The 23,718-nt window shown below is 49.4% G+C and overlaps 1 protein-coding gene across 1 annotated transcript in view; it reads left to right on the plus strand.

Moving 5' to 3' along the window:
* The window catches only part of COL5A1 (collagen type V alpha 1 chain), a 263,653-nt gene that overhangs the window by 187,138 nt on the left and 52,797 nt on the right, over positions 1 to 23,718 (plus strand). The window contains exons 26-34 of the mRNA XM_077306664.1: positions 221 to 265; positions 5,366 to 5,419; positions 8,925 to 8,969; positions 11,433 to 11,486; positions 15,544 to 15,651; positions 16,110 to 16,163; positions 22,637 to 22,690; positions 23,383 to 23,427; positions 23,530 to 23,583. Coding sequence (XP_077162779.1) covers positions 221 to 265; positions 5,366 to 5,419; positions 8,925 to 8,969; positions 11,433 to 11,486; positions 15,544 to 15,651; positions 16,110 to 16,163; positions 22,637 to 22,690; positions 23,383 to 23,427; positions 23,530 to 23,583 — 513 coding nt within the window. The remainder of the gene's footprint in view (positions 1 to 220; positions 266 to 5,365; positions 5,420 to 8,924; positions 8,970 to 11,432; positions 11,487 to 15,543; positions 15,652 to 16,109; positions 16,164 to 22,636; positions 22,691 to 23,382; positions 23,428 to 23,529; positions 23,584 to 23,718) is intronic.

A 23,718-nucleotide genomic window follows, 5' to 3' on the forward strand; every position in this document is an offset into this window, starting at 1 on the left:
ACTTGACCAGAATATCTTATCGTAATTGATCTCAAAAAATGCACCAGAAATTACATGTGGCAGGCCCGGTGCTGTTGCCTGGGGCACACTCCTAGGCTGCTGGAGCTCTCATGCCTGCCTTCTCCCAGACTGTTGAGAAGCATGTCACTGGGAGGGAGATGGGAGGCACCCACTGCAAGCTGTGAGGAGACTCACCGGATTTCTGTGTCTTTGTCCATAGGGTCATCCTGGCAAGGAAGGACCTCCAGGAGAGAAGGGCAGTCAGGTACGTGTCAGCCAGAAGGAGGTTTGAGTGGCGATGGAGAAGTGAGGTGGGGGTGTGAGGGGCTATGGGACCCATGCCTGCTGTGATCATCGGAGAAGAGCACTGAACATGGGCAGTCCTGGGTCCAGTCTTTGAAGATCTCCTCTTGAAACAGAGCTCGGACTGTCCCTAGGGCTGGCCTTTCAGGGGATCGCTTCCATGCCAAGCATAGGTACGTCATGCTCAGCGGACTGATGGCCCATCTTTCAGGATGCAGTAACGTCTCTTGGGAGGGCCTCTGTGACTTGACAGAAGTACTGGGAATACCTCTGAGAGACTGGCCAGGCAAGGAGGATCCATCCAAGATCACTGAGGAGGGGAACATGAGTCTGCGCTTCCAGAAGGCCTCCTTCTCGCCCACTTCCCCACTGCCTCAAGCCGCAATCCCTCTCTCCCTCTTTTCAGCTCTGTGGCCTAGGGATGGAGCCCTCTGACTATTCCCCAGCCATTTTTTAGGGAGCCAGGACCTCTGAGTCCCAGGCATGGATTTTAAAAGAGGAGTTCTCCTTTAGTGGGGCTGAAGCAATCCAGATGGTTATGTCACACCTCTGCTTCCTCAGATAGGGCAAATTGAAATGCAAGTGACCGTTGAGTGCCCTACTGCTCAGGTAGGATGTCTGGAGCCCTGCTCTGAGCCTTATAGGACCTAGCATGGCAAATAGCTACAGGAGACTTCCAATTCAAAAGCCAAAAAGCCCTACAGAGATATTGGTGATGACCCAGACAACTGACCCAGACAATTGTGGTTCTCTGAGCTGGTCCACATTTCAGAGACAGAGCCATGGCGTCTACCAGCACATGATGACCCGTTGCTCCAGGGACCTTTCCAACATCCAGACCTAGCATTGCTTCAACTGATGGTTTGGATGTTGAATGGCGCACTCTGCAAAAATTAGACTTTCCACCTGAGATCATAGACATGCTTCATGCCACCAGACACATTTACAATCATACCTCAAGGGCCTTTCACAAATGGGCTACCAAGTTTGGCATTCATCCAGTTTAGCTGTTCCCCTCCCCCAGGGCATCATAGCATTCCTATTTGAAGAACAAAAGCACGGGCTGTGGGCCAATACCCTGAAAAGACAGGTAGTGGCTCTCAATGTGATCCTAAGTCTGGACAGAGCGCATTCCCTAGAATCATAGAGTTGGAAGGAATCTCCAGGGTTATCTAGTCCTCTGGTCCAGGGTCATTCTAGTCCCTGCACAATGCAGGAACTCACAATGACCTGCCCTCCCACAGTGACCCCAATTTCATTCCCAAGTGATCACCCCCAACAAAAATCTCCAGAATCCAGCCTGGCCTGGAGGAAATTCACCTGCCATCCCACAGTGGCAGTCAGCAATTCTCTGAGTATGCAAGGAAGGGCCACAAGAAACAAACACTGGCACATCCCTTCCTGCCCACCCACTCACAATCTTCCTAAGTTCATAAAATCAGCATTTCTGTCAGATAACTATCTAGCCTCTGCTTAAAAACTTCCAAAAAAGAACTCACCACCTCCTGAGGAAGCCTGTCCCACGGAGGAGCCACTCTGTAAGGAACGTCTTCCAAATGTTTAGCTGAAAATGCTTTTGAATCAATTTCAATCCATTGGTTCTGGTCCAACCCTCTGAGGCAACAGAAAACAACTCTGCTGCATCTGCTCTATGACAGCCCCCTCACCTCTTAGCTGAGCAACATACACATAAAGCACTTCCTTAAGGGCTAAGCAGCTGGATCCCCCCATCCGGCACTACCTTTCCATGTGGAACTTACCGATCATAGCTTGGGCTCTCACGAAGCCCCCTTTGAGCCTCCTGGGTAAATGGAACTCAAGTTCCTCTCATGGAAGGTGGCTTTCCCAGTTGCCATCACCTCTGCAAAGCGTGTTTCAAAGTTCACAGCATTATCATCCAGAAAACAGCCGTGCACCTTCCAAAAGGATGCAGCCACTCTGAGGTCAACTTGTGTTTTCACCTGGAGCAGGTGGCAGCCCTTCCGTCCTACTGCCCTTGGCCTCAGAGCCTGGACGAGAAGGAGAGGCACGAACTGGATGTTCACCAGGTGCTCCACATTTACCTCCAACAGAATGGCACCCTTTCAATCTTCAGACACTCTGTTCATATTGCATTGTGTGCAGGACCTGGGTAAAAAGGTGTCATCTTCAACTTTAGCCGCCTAGGTTAAGCAATGTATCATGAAGGCATGTGAGTCCCAGGGCAAGGTTCCACCCAGGAAGATAACGGCACATTCCACTGTAGTCGCGGCCTCCTCCGCACCTTTTTCCACCAGAGCCCCGGTGGCAGAGAGATGCAGAGCAGCTATCTGGTCATCATTTTCCACCTTCATCCAGCATTACCATATAGATCAGATGGCCTCAGGAGAAGCTTCCTTCAGACACAGAGTGCTGCAACAGGTGGAAAAGGACCAAAGAGTTGCTATCCACCTCGGCATGAGCTTGGGTGCAGCTAACCACCTGGATGACCTTGGCCCCACTGAAGGAGAACGAAACATTGGACCTTACCTGAAAGTTTCTTCTCTGCAGTGGAGCAAATTCATCCACCTCCCACCTGAGCGAGGAAGTCACAGAAGGGAATGTGGGACAATCAAGTTGAGGACCCTTTCCTGGACTCGCAGCGAAAGCAAGCAAGCAGAAAGAACTACAAGACGTGACCATATCTATGCAGCAGGGCTTGGACAAGACTGGAGAGGTCACCCAGTGGTCACTTGAGGAGGCTTAGCAAAGAAACTTATATTTCAGTTGCCCTACCTGAGGGAGCAGCGGCATGACCGAACCACCTGGATGGTTTTGCCCCACTGAAGAGAAGAAACCTTCATGTAAGGTCCAGTGTGGGGCTTGGGCTCATGGGGAGCTGCATGGAAATGGCAGCTAGAAAAGGCAGCTGCAGTCTTGTTTGGAGCCATCTGGCTGCCAGCCTTTGGGCTGAGCACAGGGGTCGGGCTTTGCAGGCGGGAGCACCTGCAGCACTTGAAAACAGCATCATCCATCATGCAGCAGCCTGCTGTGCTGGGAGTCATTTTGCCAATGGCAGGGCATCAACAGGAGTCCAGCTCCCAAGGCTTTCTCTGTCCTCGTGATGGATGACGGCAGCCACTGGGGCCTCGGAACAAAGCCTGTCCTGCCAGATTTGTTCTTGTTGACTGCAGCCGGGGGCTGGAGACCTTTGGGGATCAGCCCATTTCAGTTGGGCTGAGGAAAAAGAGAAAGCCAGGTCCCTCTCGGAGTAAAGGAGCCTGTCCTTTCTGGGACTCTATTCCCAACATCGGGAAAGCTGGGCAAGCCCACCTCCTTGCCTCCAGCATAACTCAGCTGCTGCTGAACATGGAGGCTCTGTTCTTAACAAGCTCTGCTAAACTTTTAGGCCTTTCCTCCATTAATTTTTCGTAATTTCTTGTGCTCATGATGGTCAGAAACAGTGTGCTGGGGGGGAGAAGGGAAGTATGTATGCCCATCCACTTTTGCTGCCTGTGTTAAAGAGATTTTTCAAGATGTTATATTATTGCATAAACTTGCAGAGCCTGTTTAAGCAGAGGTGCCAGATAAAACATCTGCTAATGCTACAAGAAGCAATTGGCTCTCCATATACATCGAGGCTGCTTTTCAGTAGCAGTCCTCAAAGCAGCTTGCAGTAAAATGTAGAACAATTGCAAATAATTAGCTGCAGTATGTTAATTTCTTGTTAAAATAAATATTATAGTGCTCCAGGTAAACTGCTGTCTGCCTCTAGCCATACAGATGTCCTGTGGAGCTTTGGTTTCAAAAAATATTCCGCCACTGAATTGTGTTTTAAAATGGTGCAATAAACATGGCAGATAGAATTCAGTACAGGAAATGAATCAAAATTCAGTAGCTATGTTGGTCCCTAAAAGAATTCACAGAGGTAGCAGCATCAGGCTTCGATTCAGACCTTCAGATTGCACCGTGCACAGCGCCTGCTTCCAACCTTGCATAGAACAAGCCGTCCCCGCCCGGGGGTGGGAATGTACTCCAGACTGTGCTCTTGACCGCAAGGGAAGGAGGCCTCTTCCAGACAGCTTAGGGGACAGCTGTGCCTTGGGCAGAGACTGAAGGGATGTGTGGACAGAGAAGCCAATAGCAGGTCTCACACCGGAAGAATCAGCAGCTGCTAACATCTGCCTGTAGTATGAACTGACATGCAGGAAGTGGGAGAGAAAACACAGTGGTACTTGTGTCCAGCCCACAAAACTGGTAAACTCAGCCCCCCCCCCTCCAATGATAACCCTTTAGGGCAGGGGTGGGCAAACTGTGGCCCTCCAGATGTCCATGGACTACAATTCCCATGAGCCCCTGCCAGCATTCGCTGGCAGGGGCTCATGAGAATTGTAGTCCATGGACATCTGGAGGGCCACAGTTTGCCCACCCCTACTTTAGGGGCTTGAGGGATTCGCTGGCCCCACAAAGTGAGGAATTCCATGGCCCTGTCACGTGAGGAACCCCCGGGCCCCACAATGCCAGGTTGTCCTCAAGTGCTTCATGGGCACCTGTCAAGGCAGGCTTGTTGAAGCCACAAGCAGGGAAGAGGGAGGGGCTGCCTGGTGCCAAAGGCTGGTTTTAAACATGCAGCAGGTCTGGCTGCTGGAGAAGCCAAACAGAATAGCCTTGCTGGGTGACTGGTGTGGGGGGTGGGAGTAGTATATGAACATGCAGTCACTGTTTAGCTGAGGAGCCAATGTTCCCCTGTGGAGGTTTTGGAAGGCCCACGTGGCTTACTCTTGTTTATCTAACCTTTGAGCTAAAACTGGCCATCTCCAAAGTAGATCAGTGCATCCTGATGCAAACATCCTGCCTGTGCCTCTTCCTGTGTGAAGCAGGCATCTGTCCCGTTGGACCCTTCAAAACTCCTCTGAAGGGACTGCAACCACCGGATGTCATCTTACTCCCTGGCTGTGATGCTGGTCCCCGCACCCCCTCCCCCCACATACACACACACACACACACACTGCAAACTGCACTTCCACTATGCCCTTAGCAAGCATTTCTACCTAGAGAATTTCCCATCTGCAGTATCAAAATGTTCCTTTCCTTTTGATTGCAGGGTCCAGCTGGCCCTCAGGGCCCGATCGGATATCCTGGCCCTCGTGGTGTCAAGGTAAGAGAACATGGCCCACACCTTCTGGGTTCCCCCCACGTTGAATCCGAGGTTCCCACCTGAGGGCCTTTGCTGGGCGCTTTAGGGTTGTTTGCCTGGTGTGAAATATGCCCAAATCCACACTAGACAGGAAAACCTTTTTGTGGGTTATTTATTTACTGTAGAAGAAAGAACAGACAGTCACAGGGGGATGAATCCATAGAACACCTGTGCCCAGAACAATGGAATGACATAATGTTAAATACCCTCTCATTGGAGGCTGGGAGGGATGATGCCCTTGAAGGATGGGCCAATAGCCTCCACCCCCCCATCCCCATTCCACTTACCGGGACCACCCTTCAGCCTCCAAACCAGTCCCCCCAAAAGCTGTTTGCATGTCTCCTACCCCCAGCCTCCCAAGTTTACATATAAGCAAAAGCAGTAGCACATCTCCGTTCTTCCTCCCGACCTTGAGAGAAGGTTAGTTTGTCTCTTCTTTTAACATAAACATCATCCTAAAACATTGCGTTCTGTGAGCCTCCTCCTACAAGCTTATTGAGAAATCACATTCCAGAAAGACAGCAAATTGTACTCTCTACTTTAGAACAGGCCTGTTGAATCAAAAAAACACAAATCAGGATGCAAAATCATATCCAGTAACTAAAAGCTAAGCATAAGTTTTAGAAGTGTGTTACCCCTCACCCCATCCTGCTCCCTTTGCGTCATTGGCTATTTCTTCCATCTGACCTAACTGCGCAAAAGAACTCAGGAATTTGAAACATTGCTAGATTAAAGAGCAGCATTGAAACCGTAGTTTGCACACATGAGCTGTGTGTTCCTCTGGGGCAAGGACTGGAAAAGAGAAATATGGGAGGGGGGTTCCAAGCCTCTGTGGAAGCTGCCCCCCTAGACTAGACTCCCAAATATTGCTGGATAACGGCAGGGATCAGGTGCTGGGCCAATGCTCAAAGCCGGCAGAGTGGTAAGCAGCCGCAGAGTGGTAAGCAGCAGAAATACTGTCTGAAGAAATGTCCATGAGGTTGGGAGTTCAATCCCAGCAGCCGGCTCAAGGTTGACTCACCATCCATGGAGTTTTCCTGTCTCTCCCATGGGGGTGGGATGTAGACTTGAAGCCGATGTTGTATATTGCCTGCCCTAGAGAGACTGGGCTGCATAGGGATAGGGGGACCCTTCTTTTCCTCCCCCTGATTGGCTCATCCTTTTGCGCCCAGCATGCCTATCAGAAGGCATGTCAGGTCCTGATGTTCAGGAAGCATCCTGGATTTACAGGCAAAGCGAAATTACTGTGTGGCGAGGAAGGGGCACCTTTACCCCACCCCTGTATTCTCTTGGATTCCTGAGCTCCATCAATCCCTTTCTTCCCTCTGGTACTGGCCTTCCTGCTGTTCATTTTCACCCTTCCGGCACCTTTGCCAAGGAGTTGATGCCTGCCATCCCTAGGACAGGATCTCCTCAACTCGGACTCCCTTCTGGAATCTCAGCCTTTCTTATGCACAACTGCCCCAGAGCTGGGGGAATTCTGGTGAAGGGCCTCCCTCTGTAGGATTCTCAGGGGCAAGTTCTGGAGCCAGTGGCATCTGCTAGCTAGGGGTCTTCCAGAGTTTCCTGCTCTCCCCTTGCCCCTGGACATGTTTCTGGCTCCTTTGAGGCATCTGAGCTGGAGCCCAGAACCATCTTGGTGGGGGCCATGGCAGAGCCATGAAGAGGTACTGGTTGTGAACCCCATGTTGATGGGGATAGAACAAGACCAGTTGGGTTTTCTGGCTCAATCTCTGGACTATCTTGGACCTGTGTAGTCAGAAGAGATCCTTTTTGGACAAGGGAGGGAGGCTGGCCATCCAGTCCGCAGGGACACATGCACCACTCCGAGCTGCTTTTGGAGCATCAGCATCCATCATGGGAGAGACCACTGGACAGCTCCTCAGAAGAGGAGGTCATGCAGGAGCCCTCTTGAAGGGGGCTGAAGCTCTGCTGCAGTTCATGTGAGGCTTACGGAGGAGAACATCCTGGGGTTGACTGGGCCAGGGGGTCTGTTGTTCAAGGATTCTCATTTTGATTCTGCCCCGGAATTGAGAAGAACAGGATTTCATTACAGTACTGCTATCAATCTGGAAATTTGGTTTGGGAAATTTTTCTGTTTTAATAAAGTAGGGGAACCTAGCAAAAGGAATCAAACAGATGGTTTGGGAATCGCCCCCACCCAAAGGCCTAGCCCCAGCTGGGCCATGGCTTGTGCGTCTTTTGCTCCACAGCCCCCAGGGCCCTGTGAAAGGGCTGCTGCCACCTGGACATGCCCCCTTCTCCCAAGTGGCTCCTGTTGCCTCCCCAACACCATTCCCAATTCTGATCTGGAGGGGAGTAGAAATATCTCCACTGGGAATCATCAGGGTTGTCCAGGGCACTACTGGCTATATCTAGGCCTGGCCATAACTAGGCTCGGCATTTGGCCAGGTTGGCAATAACTAACTGGGTAGGGTTGTCTGGGCAATTCTGATAGCCCAAAGTCACCTAAGGAGCAGCAGTCTGACTCGGCTCTCTCCTGTCTTGAGCTCCAGCCATTGATACGCATGAGCTATGCAGGTGCAGGCATACATGGGATTTCAGTTTCTTGCACTTTGTCATTGCTCTTTTACTGGCCCTTGTAATGCCTGAGTTGTTTCAGCAGAGCGGGTTTCTCCGAATTTGCATTTCCCTCTGCCTTTCCTCTCTGCCCCGCAATGTGTCTAAATGTACCAAAACCAATTTGAGGTTCCTTCAAAATCCCTCTGTTCTTTCACCATGTAGGAACATCACAAAAATGGCCTCCAGTTTCACTCTAGGTGGAATTCAGTTGTAAGCCTGCCCTCCATTCCCTGGGGAGACGGAGTAGCCCTGTGCAGCCTTATAGAGTGAGGTTTCTGAATTAGAAAAAAGATCCATAAGCTACAAATGTTTTGTGGCAGTAAACAACGTGTGTGATGGGCTGAAATCTCCACTGGAAAACGTGCTAGGTAGTGCTGTGAAGTGTGCGTTTAAATCCCTCTTCCCGATCCTGCCTTGCTTGCTGGGAAGGCCTGTTGCCCGACATCCTATCTTGGGAGCTTTGATGCAGCAGCAGCAGGAGTGAGTGCCTCTATAGACAGGTGGGGCAGAGGAGCGGCCACTGGTGGAAGATCTTGCCTTTGCCTCCCCCTTGTGCCACCAGCCACCCCTTCCAGTGGCCTCCTCCACTGCTTAACCCCCCCCCCCCACACACACACACACGCACACACACACACTGCCCCCCTCCCCGCATCTCTCAGAATAGCACAGCACACCACGTGTCCTAACTCTCAGGGACCAAGTCTCGTCAGGGTTGGGGGCCCCCCTCGAGCAGGTCCCCTGTCTCAAGATGCTGAAGGGAAGGAGGGAGAGTGGGCCTGGGCTGGGGCCACAGAGAAGACTGCCCCAGGGGGGCTCGCTCTGCCAGCTTATGGATTATAGCCCCTGTAATGACCTTTTGTGTTTGTTTTCTCCCCCTGCTAAGGGAGCAGATGGCATCCGTGGCTTGAAAGGGACCAAGGGTGAGAAGGTAAGTCAGCTCTGCATTTGCCAACTGACACAGGACTTGTCTTTTGCAACTGAAGGCAGGGTTGTGGTTCCTGCAACATCCTTGGCCGTGTCACTTAGAATAGAAGCATAGAATCTCAGAGTTGGAAGGGACCTCCAGGGTCATCTAGTCCAATTCCCTGCACGATGCAGGACACTCACAACTGCCTACCCATCCACAGTGACCCCAATTCCATGCCTAAATGATGCCCACTTCCCAAATAACAAAATCCCTGGTCTGTCGGGTCTGGAGGAAATTAGCCTTCTGACCCCAAAGTGGCAACCAGCCATTCCTTGGGCATGCAAGAAAGGGCCACAAGAGCCAAGCTCAGACACAATGCCTTCGGTTCCATCCTCTGGGACAGCTCTCAAGGACTTGAAGGTGGCTATCCTGCCCCCTCTTAAGTGCTTGAAGATGGCAGACGATAAGGCGCCTCCCTCAGGACTTTGCAGCTCCCTCCCTTGTTTCCAGAGGTTGGCGTGTCATGGCTCCCTGGGCAGTTGACCTCCTTTGGACTAGAACCTGGGAGTAGTGCTGGCCAACCAGGCTCTCGAACATCCTGCAGGACCTGTCTGGGGTGGATCAGGATGCTGCCCAATCCCCAAACATCCCTTTGTGCTGCCGATGTGGATTTCCAGCATTCAGGGCAGGAGAGAGGAAGGAGCACAGGGCCTTGCGGGCTTTTCATGCTTGTGGGTTTATTTGACCTCCTTCTAAGTGCAGAACTGGGGATGTGACATGAAGTTCCCCCTCCCTTTGATTCTTTAGTTTGGGAAACAAATCTGCTTTCAATCTTCCTCTAGTGCAGGGGTGGGCAAACTGCAGCCCTCCAGATGTCCATGGACTACAATTCCCATGAGCCCCTGCCAGCGTTTGCTGGCAGGGGCTCATGGGAATTGTAGTCCATGGACATCTGGAGGGCCACAGTTCATGGGAATTGTAGTCCATGGACATCTGGAGGGCCACAGTTCATGGGAATTGTAGTCCATGGACATCTGGAGGGCCACAGTTCATGGGAATTGTAGTCCATGGACATCTGGAGGGCCACAGTTCATGGGAATTGTAGTCCATGGACATCTGGAGGGCCACAGTTCATGGGAATTGTAGTCCATGGACATCTGGAGGGCCACAGTTCATGGGAATTGTAGTCCATGGACATCTGGAGGGCCACAGTTTGCCCACCCCTGCTCTAGTGAGTGTGTCAGCCCAGTTATGCAAATGGGTCTTTTTGATATGTACCTTTGGGAATCCTGGCTCGAAAATGGGCCAGGGGAATTCAGCACGAATGAGGACTTGGGTGCCTGAGGCAGCCACTGCAGCAGCCTTTCAAAGGAGGCTGTGAAGCCAGCCTTCTGTCTGTGTCAGGTGCATGGTTATGTCTCCCCAGGGGAGGGGTCGAGACTGGGCATTATTCTGGCTTTGTCCCAGCTAAATCTCCCAGCTTCCCTTTGTACCTATCCTGTCGTCCATCACTGGCAACGTGAACAATTATCACCAGGGGGCTTGCCGAGACAGACCTTCCCAAAACCCCGGTGTTGTGTTTGTTTTTTCTGTCTCCACATTTTAGCACCTGGCAGGCCTGTTTTAGGACTTGTTATGTTATCGATTGGAATTCTGCAGTTAAACCTTGGCTAAGAAATATTAGCTCCGTCCTTGAGTCTCTCTGAGAAGGTGGGCATGAAATGGCCGCAGTGGAAATAAAACCAGTTATCCTTCAAAATAATGTCTTGCTGGTGCCGGCAAGTTCTTGTTATTTATGTAGACTGAGCCCACAGCTACAGAAGAATGGGGGGGGGAGTAGATGGGAGGGGGGGCAGAGCTTCAGCAATATGTCCCTCTAGCCAGAAGGCTTCTTCCTCCCCCAACAAACAGACCCCGCAGCTGCAGAAACGTCTGTCTTGGTTTTGATTTATTTTGGTGTGTGCAGTTTGTTGCTTTGTTTTGCAGAGGCCTTTTCCTTGTTTCATGCAGGATTGGGGGGGGGGGGGTCACTCCCAGGAGGGTTCTCTGGCCCAGGATAGATCAATTTGTTGTGGAAACTAGCTGGCTTCTTTCCCACTGTGTCACCATCCTGGTGAAGTGGGTAGTGAAAGTGGGGTGGGTGGGTGGTAGGAATTGGTTTAGGGCAGGGGTAGTCCAACTGCAGCCCTCCAGATGTCCATGGACTACAATTCCCATGAGCCCCTGCCAGCGAATGCTGGAGGGCTGCAGTTTGACTACTCCTGGTTTAGGTCCACATTTTTCTATGTTTCTGGGATCTGGGGACTCCTTCTTCATGGAGGAGATCTGTTGCATTTGACAGACTGACCCCAATGCTGCACAGTGATGCTCTCGATAGCATTTTCCATTTGTGACCCTCTGTGGACTGGCGCGCTTTCTATAAGAAGGGGAAGGGAAGACCCCTCACTTGCTAATGCCTGTGGTTTTCCTGCTGTTCTTATCCAGGGTGAAGACGGCTTCCCTGGATTCAAAGGCGACATGGGCATCAAAGGAGACAGAGTGAGCATTCCCAGGCGGGCGTCATTGGGGCTGCTTTTCAGGACCAAGATTTGACCTCAGAGCTGAAAGGAGCCCCAGGGTGCTTTGGTGACTTGTGCTTCTTCTCCCAGCTGCTTCTGGGCCTGTTGCAAAGGTGGAAGCCACAGGCCTGTCCTCTCGATGCAGCCAGGCACAAGAATGAAGCCATCATACCAGGCAGCTGCAGGGAAATCCAGATCTGTCTCAGTGCTCCTTTGAGGGGGAAATGCGAGTTACAAATATTTGAAATGAATTAATTGACCACTGTGAAATGAACTAATTCATCAGGATAGGGAACTGGAATGTATGCCTTGGGTTCATCCCTAGAATCATTGAATCTTGGAAGGGTCCATACAGGCCATCTAATCCAACCCCCTGCTCAGAGTTGATCATCATCAGCCTAAATAATCCAGTATCAGGATCTGTCCAGCCACTGCTTGAAGACCACCAATGAGGGGGAGCTCCCCACCTCCTAAGGCAGCCAATTCCACTGCTGAATTATAATCACAGACTCTTAGAGTGGGGTGGGGCCATCCAGGCCCTCTAGTCCCACCCCCTGTGCAAGGCAGGATCAACCTAAAGCATCCAGGATAAGGATCTGTCCAACCATTAAAGACTGCCAGTGAGGGGGAGCTCACCACCTCCTTAGGCTGCCCATTCTGCTACTGACCCACTCTGACTGTGAAATCTTTTTTCTGATATCTAGCCAATATCATTCTCCATGCAGTTTAAAGTCATTACTGCAAATCCTATCCTCCGCTGCCCACAGGAACCGTTCTCTGTCCCCCTCTCAGTGACAACTTTTCAAATACTTAAAGAGAGCAGTCCTCTCCCCTCTCAGCTTCCTCTTCTCCAGGCTGAACCTTCCCAAGTCCCTCAGCCTTCCCTCATAGGCTTGGTCCCCAGGCCCTGGATCATCCTCAGCGCTCTCCTCTGAACCCTCTCCATTTTGTCCATGCCCTTTTTGAAGTAAGGCCTCCAGAACTGTACTCAGTACTCCTGTTTTGGGTCTGATCAATGCGGTCTTGGGACTATGACATCTTGCAGTTTTGTTACAGTCTCTGTTGACACTTCATCATTTTCTTCAGGCTCTGTGTCAGTTGGCCCACTCTTTGGGAGACCAGGGTGTAAACTGCATGGAGCTTTTATTCCAATCCCAGGTTGATTCAGCCCCTGCCGTCTACAAAGAATGCAAATTCTGTTTTGATTTTGGGCGATTTTAATTTTCCCTCTGCACCAAGCAGGATTGATCCGGAGTCACCCTACCATTTCTTCGCCATATCCAGGAGTGCTTTTAATCCCTTATATTGGAATATTCCAGTTCAGAAAGTATGAGAAAGCCTCTACCACCTACCCTCTGTGGTAGAGAAGCGCTGATTGGCCAGCTGACTCCGTGGTAGAGCAGTTCTGATTGGCCAAACCTGTGAAGCCAGCCAAGGCTGTTAGCTTTTCTTAAAGAGGAAGCCCTAATTTTCTTTCTGTAAAAACTGCAGAAGCCCTCACTTCTGTGGATAGAGATTTGCCTCGTGGTTTTTTTTTTCTTTCTCCCTTCTCTGTTGTCTTCAATTCCCCCCCCCCGCATTCAAGAAAAGAAAAGAAAGAAATAGGCTCTGGGCTTGGCTCCCCCCTCCCCCTTGAGCTTTCCCAATCAAATGCAGAACACTTTTCTCGTTCAGAGGGGGGGGGGGGGGGAGGAAGACCCGAGTTCAAATCGATCTGAATTCAGCAGGATCCACACCAAAAAAAACAAAGTAAGTGCAGAATCAGCCCAGGTCTCACCTTGGCCTGGGCCTTTCTCCTGGGATGTTGGAGGAAGCCAGGTCCTGCAGATCCCATTTGTTCCTGCCGATGAAGCAGTCGCTTGTGCTGAAACTGTCAGATTATACCCTCAAAGCTGCATAGTCAATACAAGGTTTTACCAGCGTGAAGAATCGCACCATTTTTGCTGGGTCTCCATTCAGCTGCATAAACATCTTCCAAACAAACTGTATCCTTTGGGGTCTAACTGAGAATCCCTGGACATTCCTGTTCCCCCCCTTTTTTTTTTTGTAAGGGGGAACAATTTTTCATGTGTGCTTGGAAGACGGTATGGTTTCCAAGGAATAGCAGGGGTTGAAGGAAAGGCTGTGGATGGTCTTCAGTAGGGGTAGTCAAACTGCGGCCCTCCAGATGTCCATGGACTACAATTCCCATGAGCCCCTGCCAGCGAATGCTGGCAGGGGCTCATGGGAATTGTAGTCCATGGACATCTGGAGGGCCGCAGTTTGACTACCTCTGGTTTTCAAGAAGCATAACAGAGAGACCACAAGGGTAGAAGTGTTGCATTCCATTTCTTGGGCAGCTTTTCCAGGGCCCCACCACAGCTGAAAGGCCTTGATGTCCCCAAATGTTGGGTGTTGAGCCTGCCAGCACACTTGTTGGCCTTTGCTAATGTGCAAGTCTTGCCTCCCTTGACACACTTGTCTAGCTGGACATCGCAATTTATTTATTATATCTCTATAACGCCCTCCCTTGTGGCTCAGGGCAGTTACACAAAACGTAGGGGGAGTGCAGCGCAATTCCTAACATCAGGTAAAGATAACAGTATTATAACATTTCCTGTAACATTTCGTATAACAATATCAACTTGTTAACTATGATCCCATAGATTAGTCGGCTTGGGATTCAGATTCATGGGGAGGGGCTTCCGGGGGCCCATCAGATGCTGTTGGTACGGTCAGCCTCAACCAAATGCCTAGTGGAAGAGCTCCCTTTTACAGACCTTGTAGAACTGTGGGAGTTCAGCCGGTTTCCAGACCTTTGTGGAGCTTGTTCCACCAGGTGGGGACCAGGATGGAGAAGGTTCTGGTCCTAGTTGAGGTCCGACACGCTTTTTGAAGCCAGGGATCACCAGCCAGTTGGAGGTGGTGAAACGTAGAGCTCTTTGCAGGGTGTAGCCAGTGAGATGGTCCCTCAGGTACACTGGGCCCAGACCGTGTATGTCCTTAAAGGTGATTACCAAAACCTTAAGTCTGATCTGGAATTTGACTGGCAACCAGTGAAGTTTCTGGAGAGCAGGCTGGATGTGGGACCTCCATGGTGTTCCTCTGAGGACTGTGACCACTGCATTGAGAACCAGCTGTAGTTTCCATATCAAGGATAAGGGCAGGCCTCCTTAGAGCAAGTTAACCTGAGCCTCCATAGAGAGGGAGGCATCGAGGATCACACCCAGGTTTCTGGCGGAGTGGGCCACTGATAGTTGTACTCTGTCCAGGTTGGGCAAATGCACTTCCTTGCTTGGGCCCTTCCTATCCTGCCATAGGACCTGTCTTTAAAGGGTTGAGCTTCAGATGACTCAACTTGAGCCAGCTCATCGCTACTTCCAGTCAACTGGCTAAGGCTTCAGAGCATGAATCAGGTTGGCCATCCATCAGAAGGAAGAGCTGGTTATCATCTGCATATTGATAATAACCCAGCCCGAACTTCCATACCAGCTGAGCAAGAGGGCCCATGAAGATGTTAAATAGGATTATTTATTTATTTAAATAGGAGAAAGTATGCCCTTCCTCCCTCTCCCCACACCATTTCTCAGAGGCTTCATTAAAGCAGGAAACTCCAGAGTAGCCTCAATTTTTCATATGAAGAAAAATTAAATATTAATATTCGCCCCAAATCTAATCACCCTTCTTGGCTGTATGGAACATCCCCCCCCCCTCCCAGGGCTGGTGAGAGGCAGATGAAACCCATGAAACAGTTTGTCTCAGCAGCCTTCATGAATAAATTTTTCCCAGCTAGAAGATCCACAGATGGATAAATAATATATGAACACATACACCGCTTGCTTTCTTTACACAGTTTGCTTTCTTTAAAATTCTGCAGATGTTTCACTTGAGTAGGAGCTTCCAAACAGGCATTGAAATCTTGCTTTAGGGTGGAGTTTGTTTATTTATATATTTATGTGTTTAGTTCCCACTATATTTAATAATGCTTTTAAATAACGCCTTTTACTGTAACAAGGAGCAATAGAGTGGACTTCATTTAACTTCCATCTCGTTAACAGGGTGAAATTGGCCCCCCTGGTCCACGGGGTGAGGATGGACCTGAAGGACCCAAAGGCCGTGGGGGCCCCAATGGAGATCCGGGACCACTAGGCCCTGCGGGAGAAAAGGTAAACCCATCCCACCTACCCCCAAGCTTGGAGAGTGCCACAGAATGTTCTGCAAAGCCCACAAGAGTCCAGGATGGTCTAAATGCAGCACTGCATATCTGATCCTGTTTCTTCTAGCCCTATATCTGTTGCATGTTGGGCCTTGCAGGACTAGAAATTACAAAAACCACCCTGAGAAGCATATATTGTGCTGGGGGAGACTAGCCCCAACACTCGCCTGGAAATGCCTCAGTGAGAAATGTGGCTGGTTGTGTGGGAATAAGTTTCCCTTTGCTCACAAGTCCTGCAGCAGTTGTGCTTGAGCTGGACTCCAGCATCTCAACAGAGCTCTGCCACCCTTTCAAGGTCTTCCGCAGGCAATAGGTTCCCCCCCCCACCCCGCTATTTTCATTGGATATGCCAAGACTAATCCTGGAGTTTATACCTTGTTTAAAAAGTTTATTGGTTGTTTTCTGCAGGGGAAACTTGGAGTTCCTGGACTACCAGGTTATCCTGGAAGACAAGGCCCCAAGGTAAGCTTTGAAGAACTTAACTAAAATAAATTCCCATTAGGGCGGGCACGTCATAGATCCAAGAAGTCACAGCAGAAGAACTGCAGCCTGTGCAGAGGGATGGAATGGGATGGGGGGAATGCCCCAGCCTATAAGTGATGTCACTTGTTGGAAGAGGTCTACAAGGGTCTAAAAGGAGCTGCGTTCAGTGCCAGGTATTATGGGAGGGAAATGGGTGATTCTTATGGGTGCCATTAGTGTACAGAGAAAGTATTTCAACCTGGACTCAGTCTATCCCATGCTTTCTTGGCTGCCAACGCAAACTACGACTATATAAGGGACATACAACCTAGTGGAACGAGCTCCCAGAAGAGCTAAGGGCCCTGCAGGATCTACCAGCTTTCCGCAGGGCCTGTAAGACGGAGCTCTTCCGCCAGGCATATGGTTGAGGCCAGGGCAGCTCTCCCACTAATCCATCAGAGGATCCCCTCCAATATTGAGATCTCTAACACCGAGATCATGGTTAGATGTATTGTATTGGTGCCACCCTCTTCTGAACATTATTCTCTCCACCAGGCTGAACTAAGATCAGAATTGTGACCACCGCCGCTATATGTTATGTGATATGTTATATGTAACTTTTAATTGGGGTTTTTATGGGGATTTTATTGTGTTTTAACTATTTATGTTGTAAACCGCCCTGAGACCTATTGGGAGAAGGGCAGTCTAAAAATTAAATAATAATAATAATAATAATAATAATAATACTAGTCCAAAAGGAAAATTAGTTTTTCCACATTTCAAGATTTCAACAAGAAATTTATTTCTGGGCTCTATGAACAAAGGGCAAAATAGAATATTGTATGGAAGATCTTTTGGGGCCAAAGTTCCACAAATGCACAGGGTCAGCAGTCACTGACTGTGTAGTGCTCATCTGTACTAGCAGAAGACCTGGTTTGAAACTACACAGATATTAAAACCTCCTAAGAGTGGGGAAATGAATGCTGGAGAGACAGGAGACTCTTCCATGTCCAGTTTAAACCAGGGAGGAAATTTTGAGCAAAAGGTGGTATTCCTGCCCAGCATGGCATTCACCAAGGAGCCACTCTTGTGTACTGAAACCATCCAAGAGGTGCCATGAAAATCATCCCCTGAATAATGTCAAAGAAAGAGAGTATAGCAGAGCTGCACTTTGTCCTAAAAGTGAGATATTCTTTTGCTCACCTCAGAATCTGGATAGGGCCAGATGCTGGCAGGCTCTAATGCTGGGGTGGCCAAACTGCTGGCAGGGGCTCATGGGAATTGTAGTCCATGAACATCTGGAGAGCCACACTTTAGCCACCCCTGCTCTAGTGGAAGGTAAACCAAGTTCAGCCCACACTAAAGGCACTGGGATACCATAAGGCTTTCCAGATTTGCAATTAAACACTCATTCCGGCCCCAGAACTCTGTGCCATATAGGAGCTGTGGAACAGCCTTGCTGTGTAACAATTTGAAAGTTGGTTCAATCAAAAATCCTCTTTTTAAGCTGTAAAATTTCAGAATGGCATGTGGTTCTCAGAACTGGAGATCTTGTCATCACCAGATGGGCTTTCAATGAGAGCGTTTGGCTAAAAGTCACGCTACAGTGTTTGATGGAATCGCCATCTGTTGACCACTTAGATCTTTAAGGTCTCTTCCAAAAAAACCTTGGTCTTGGTGAAATTAATATTTAAATCCTGCTATTACAAAATCCAGCTCTCTATCAGCTGATAGGGAGTCAAGCAAGAATCAGTGGTACTCACCCTTTACCTGATTAATCCATGATTCAGAATGGATTACATCATTGGAGATCCCTCAATTTTCCGATCTGCACAGCAGAAATTTGTTGTACAATTTGGAGGTTATATCTAACAAAATAGTTTTGGGCAACCAGTTTACAGCCCTTTTCAAAAGCTAGGTCAAAATAGGTGACCATCAATTGAAAAAAAAGGCCTGTTTCTGGCGGAACTGGATTTTCTCCAAAAGAAAGAGAAGCATTAAGACCACCCATTTCAGACTTGGAAATGGGAAGCCTTAGAAGTAAGGAAGACCTTTAAAAGAGTGGAGTCTGCTCCAAAGACCCTGGTCTAGGACAGGACCATTGTGCTATAGTTTGCATGCAAATTTCTTGCAGTGATCTACACATCCCAACCAAGAAAAGACCTCCCTAGGCTGAATGATACAACTTCCCAAAAAGAGGACTCTTTTTCATCTTGAACATTGAAACTTAATTCCTGCCATTGCAGTTTTGCATAATTAATCATCTTTGTTTAGAGAAGATTTTTATAAGCGAATCTTTGCTACATGAGGTAATTAGAGGACAGTTGAAATTTTTACCAGTGAAACCACTATGATATAGTCACTCTTTTCTAGCATCCCTACATTCTCTGCCAAACCACCCTCAACCTGGGGATTAAGTGATTTAATTGTTAATAAATGGGTTTGAGAAGTTGAATTATGCCATTCGAATCCTCACTCCTTCCTTCTTGAAGAGGCTTGAAAGTTCTGTTCCTCAGTCTGGGCAGGGACTCTTCTAGAGCAGGAGTAGTCAACCTGTGGTCCTCCAGATGTCCATGGACTACAATTCCCATGAGCCCCTGCCAGCATTTGCTGGCAGGGGCTCATGGGAATTGTAGTCCACAGACATCTGGAGGACCACAGGTTGACTACCCTTGCTCTAGATAACCAAAGAGGCCATTTAGTCTACCTAATAGCCAGTTGAAATCCTACTTGTTATCCTAAAAAACAAACACTTAAGTGTCACACCCAGGAGTTTACCTTCTGACTGGACAGAGCAAAGTCCCAGAACATTTTATCAACGTTGGTTTATTAGAAGGAACATGCAGGAACAGGTTTCAGTGGAGGTTCATCACAGCAAGGAAATTGAAGAAGACAGTTTGAACAAAGGACCTACAGGGCTATATATAGGATTAGGATCACGACCCTACGATCAGGTGGAAAACCGGGTTCTCGGGACAAAGTATTTGAAACTCAGAGGTGCGAATACTGGTGCCAGCCCGGCTGGGTTATCTCCTCAGCTGACCTTCTACTCCTAATCACTACAAGGTTTGTTTAACATTTCAGAGTGGAAACACGGTGATGCCATTTGCCTGTTGCAGGGAGGCAAAGCGTAAACAGGAAAGAACCAGGGAGGCAGGGGTGGAGTGGAAGATAGAAAACTAACAGAGATTGACTTGGGCACATGACATTGTTGCAATTACTGCTTTTAACCCTGTTGCCAATCCCAAGGCCATGCATGTCCGACAGGGCACAGTCTGCACTAGGGTTGTACATGTTGGCGTCCAAATCGGCCGTTTCAGGCCGCCTCAGCCAGCACTGCACCGCAGGGGGAGGGGAATGTGCACGACTGTGCACACTCCTCTCCCCCCTGCAGCGTGGCGCTGGCTGAGGCAGCCTAGCCGGCACAGGGCTTTTTATCCACCCCCAGTCCGAATAAATCCCCTCCGTCTACACTGAATTCGATTTCCATTTTGATTTTGGGCGCTTTAAATTTTCCCTCTGCAACATGCATAATTGAGCTATGGTCACCCTACCTTTTCCCCGCAATATCCAGGAATGGCTATAACTTGTTATAATTGATCAAGCCACTGACGTAGAGAAGCAGTCTGTCCATGATTGGCTGGGCACCAGTTCAAAGACTTCCTACTTGCAAAACTTTCCTCCCAAGATTTATTTTTGCCCTCCTTTCGGAATCTGTTTTAAAGTGACTGCGCTTCAGAATCCCACACTTCTCTCAGCAGAGTTTTGCTTTGTTCTCTGAGAGGCTGCTGCTCGCTAAGCTCGGCTCACCTCTCCCCCTTCCCCCCCTGCTCATTAAGGAAAGGAAATGAAGAGACGAGCAGCCTCATGCTGCACTTGGCTTCTCCACTGGCAGTTAAAAGAGAAGAAATAAAGCATACGCCTTTAATGGACTTCATCCCCCCTCCCCCCTCTGAGCTTCCCCAATCAAGTGCAGAACATTTTCTGTTTCTATTCAGGGGAAAGCAATGAGTTAGACCTGGGTTCAAATCGGTCTGAAATCAGCAGGATCAACAATGGAAAAAAACAAAGGCAGAATCAGCCATGGAGTGAAGAGGAAACTGCAATATAGGGCAAGGGTGCTTGTTCCTCCAGAAGAAGGATAGGCCAGGGTTCCCCCTGAGGTAGCGAACCAAGTGCCATGTTGGCCATGGTGCTGCCGAAATTCTAGCCATCACTGGCCCAATCTGTTAATGGCCCAATCCTGTGAAACCTGGTTTAAAAGAATAATTGATTGATTAGGTTGGCCAAACCGATTCTGGCATTTAAATCACCACCTAAGATGAGAATTAGGATATGGGAAAGACAATTCATCCATGCACAAATTCTCTGTGCCTTAAGATTTTGAGCATTTGGGTCATGGGATAAGATCAGTAATACAAAGCGGAGATCCTATAAGTGGACCTCGATTTAGTAAAACTTGAATATAATCTGGGGGCCCACATTCCAAGAGGGAAGCATCTACCATTAGGGCTCCTGAAACAACAGCGGGTGAACTGGCCCCTGCGGCTCAGGCCTCGACGGGCCTTGTTAACAGCTGGGCCCAAGGAGGCACACTTGTCCTGAGGGAGGAGGACAATGTACCAAAAACCAAGTTTCCCACGAGCACAAGATGTCCTGCCCCTCCCCATAAGATGTGGACCCTGTGCCTCAGCTCCTGCAGGTCTTTTTGCATCCTTCAGCTGTCATGAGACATTTTCCTTTCTCACTCCCCCTCCCAAGTCTGTCCTGGATTTCTTTTCAGGTGATAACAGGTTATGGTTGACACTTTTTAAGAGAAAGTTCAAAAAGTCTTTCACTTTTTAAAACCGTACTCCCCAAGATTCAGCGGAGCAGGAGCCTCTGGACTCCTCCCAAACTTGAGGCACCCACATATTTCTATTGTGGGCAGTTTTATCTCACTCATTGCTGCAGATTTCTGTAAATGAAGTATGTTAACAGGAAATTCCCCTCAAGTGGTGCTGGGGTTGAAGCTGTTTCATCCGCCTTAAATTATTGAGCAGAGGGGCCACCTTGGGCGCCAGCAGGCTCCTGCCCCCAGACACGCAGTGGGCCGAGGGACCGCTGCATGAAAGTGTGGCCCACCCTGCTGCCGCTCCAAGGCTGGCCGGGAAAGTCTTTGATGCCGGCACCAGCTGCCTCTCTCTCCACCTCCACACCAAGAGCAAGAAAAGGAAGAATGCTAAATTTGAGTGCTGGCATTATTCTGGATGCAAATGGCTAGGTAATAATTACGGAGAACACCGCATGAGAAGATGGCCCTTCATAGCATGAAAGCACAGACTCCACGCCCCTCTTCATTTGGGGGGGTGTCAAATGCTTCCATGCTTTCTGTCAAACACAGAATTCCCTGCACATTAGTGAGCAAGCTGCAGGCTGGTTATCATGCCCTGGATGTGCCTGAGAATGTGCATTAAAGATGCGGTTCCTTCTTCCTCTTCTTCTGTGCTGAGAATCACATTTTATTATTTAACTAGTAATCAAGCCTGGTGTACTTACAATACAGCGGGCGCTAGATCGCAGTTGCTCCCTTGTCAGCAGGGTGGGAATCGGAGAGGCCAATCGGCAGGCACGAAGCCCCGCCGATGGTCTGTCCGGAGGAAGGGGCCAATCGGCACCCTTCCTCATCCCGGACAGAGCCCGCCCTAACTCCTCCCCCCAAGCTCTTACGGCTTTATTTAGTCCGTGGCGCCGTGGGCGGGGTTAGGATAATACTTGGAAAAACAGTCCTATTCAATGCTGGAGCAGTAATTATTTATTTTTATTTTATTTCTTATATTTTTATATTGCCCTCCCATCCCTCCGTGTATCCATCCAGAGTGCCCTGGCCTCTCTGTCTTGCAGCCCTGTGTGTCCTTGCCACTCCTGGCCTGGGAGGGCATCCCTTTATGGCCAGTGCATCCAGCTGTGGGGATGATCCAGTGGGAGGCCAAGGTGAGGGGGCTGGGGTGTAGGGAGCCAGAGTGCTGTGGGCAAAGGCAGACAGGGGGCAGATAACCGGGCAGAGCCAAGAGCGGTCATCTCTAGGGCGTTGTTCCAGACCTCCAGGCAGCCCAGCTTGAGAAACAGATGAGTCACCAGGGGGGAAGCCTACTGGAAAGCACGGAACAGGGAGGGCTCCAGGCTCTGCACTTGGTCCACACTGACCTTTTAGGATATGGTTTGGTGCTGGGGTGTGAGTGTCTCCCAGATTGGCCCCGTGGCTGTCAACTGTGCAATCAGCCATGGGCCTCAGCTGTGGAATTGGATGCCCCAAAGGAGTAGCGCGCCAACAGCCATTTCCAGCCAGGCTGTGAACAAGACAGCCAGCCACTCGATGCTCCTGAGAGTTTGGATCGCGGACCGGACCCTGAACTGCTTTCCTGCTTGATTCTCCTTCCATTTCGAAAGAGGTGAAGAAATGGTCTTTCTTTTGTTGCTTCCTTATTCTCCAGGGGTCCATTGGATTTCCAGGCTTCCCAGGCACCAATGGAGAGAAAGGCGGAAGGGTAAGCGTGCTTGGGCGATGGGGACTTGGCCTGATTCTGGCTCCTGGGGCTCTTAGCTTTCCACGGAAAGTCAAAGCAAATTTATTATTTATTATTTATTTTACTTGTAATGCTGACTGATTCCTTCATAATAACCCTCCAGTGGCTCAGTTCCATCCCTGGTGTGAGTTGGGAGTGTTCCCTAGGATGGGATAGCAAATGCTGGAGTTGTTGGTTACCCCCTCCCCACACACACACACGGACTCGCCCATTTAAATATACCAGCTTGAACAGAATGCAGAAATTTTAAATCAGGGGTAGTCAAACTGCGGCCCTCCAGATGTCCATGGACTACAACGCTGGCAGGGGCTCATGGGAATTGTAGTCCATGGACATCTGGAGGGCCGCAGTTTGACTACCCCTGATTTAAATCATTCCTCAGCATGTCAACTTTCAGCCATCTTGATCATACAGTGTGGGAGGGACAATATTTCTCTCCCCCTTATTTTTCGGGCCTCTTGTGGTCTGGTCCAAACTCAAGTTCAGGTCATATTTTTCCAATCATTATTATTTCCATGTCTGTTATCCTGTTACGTGTTCTGAATGTTTCTTTGCCTACCTGAAGTCCTTGGGGAGGCAGGGTGGGATGAGAAATCAAAAGAAATGTGCCTCTTGAAATGCGTTCCCTGACTTCTTTCCCTCTCTGATTCCAGGGCACTCCTGGCAAACCAGGGCCAAGAGGCCAGCGGGGCCCGACGGTAAGCGATTGCTGTCTTTTCCTTCTTGTTTTACCAGACTGACAGTGGTGGGCAGTTGCCTGGGCATTCAGTAACCCTCCTCTTTTTCCTCTCTCACCAAAGGGTCCACGAGGAGAAAGAGGGCAACGTGGCATCACAGGCAAGCCTGGGCCGAAGGTATTTTGATGTGGAATTCCTCAGCTTTGGGCAGGAGGCAGTTTTCTTTCTGCTTGGTTTGTTTGGCAGGAGAGAAGCTACCAAAACCAGAACAAGATGAGAACCATCCATGGACCACATTCTGCTAGCAGACAA

Source organism: Paroedura picta, chromosome 12, assembly GCF_049243985.1.
Source record: "Paroedura picta isolate Pp20150507F chromosome 12, Ppicta_v3.0, whole genome shotgun sequence".
NCBI classification, from domain to species: Eukaryota; Metazoa; Chordata; class Lepidosauria; order Squamata; family Gekkonidae; genus Paroedura; species Paroedura picta.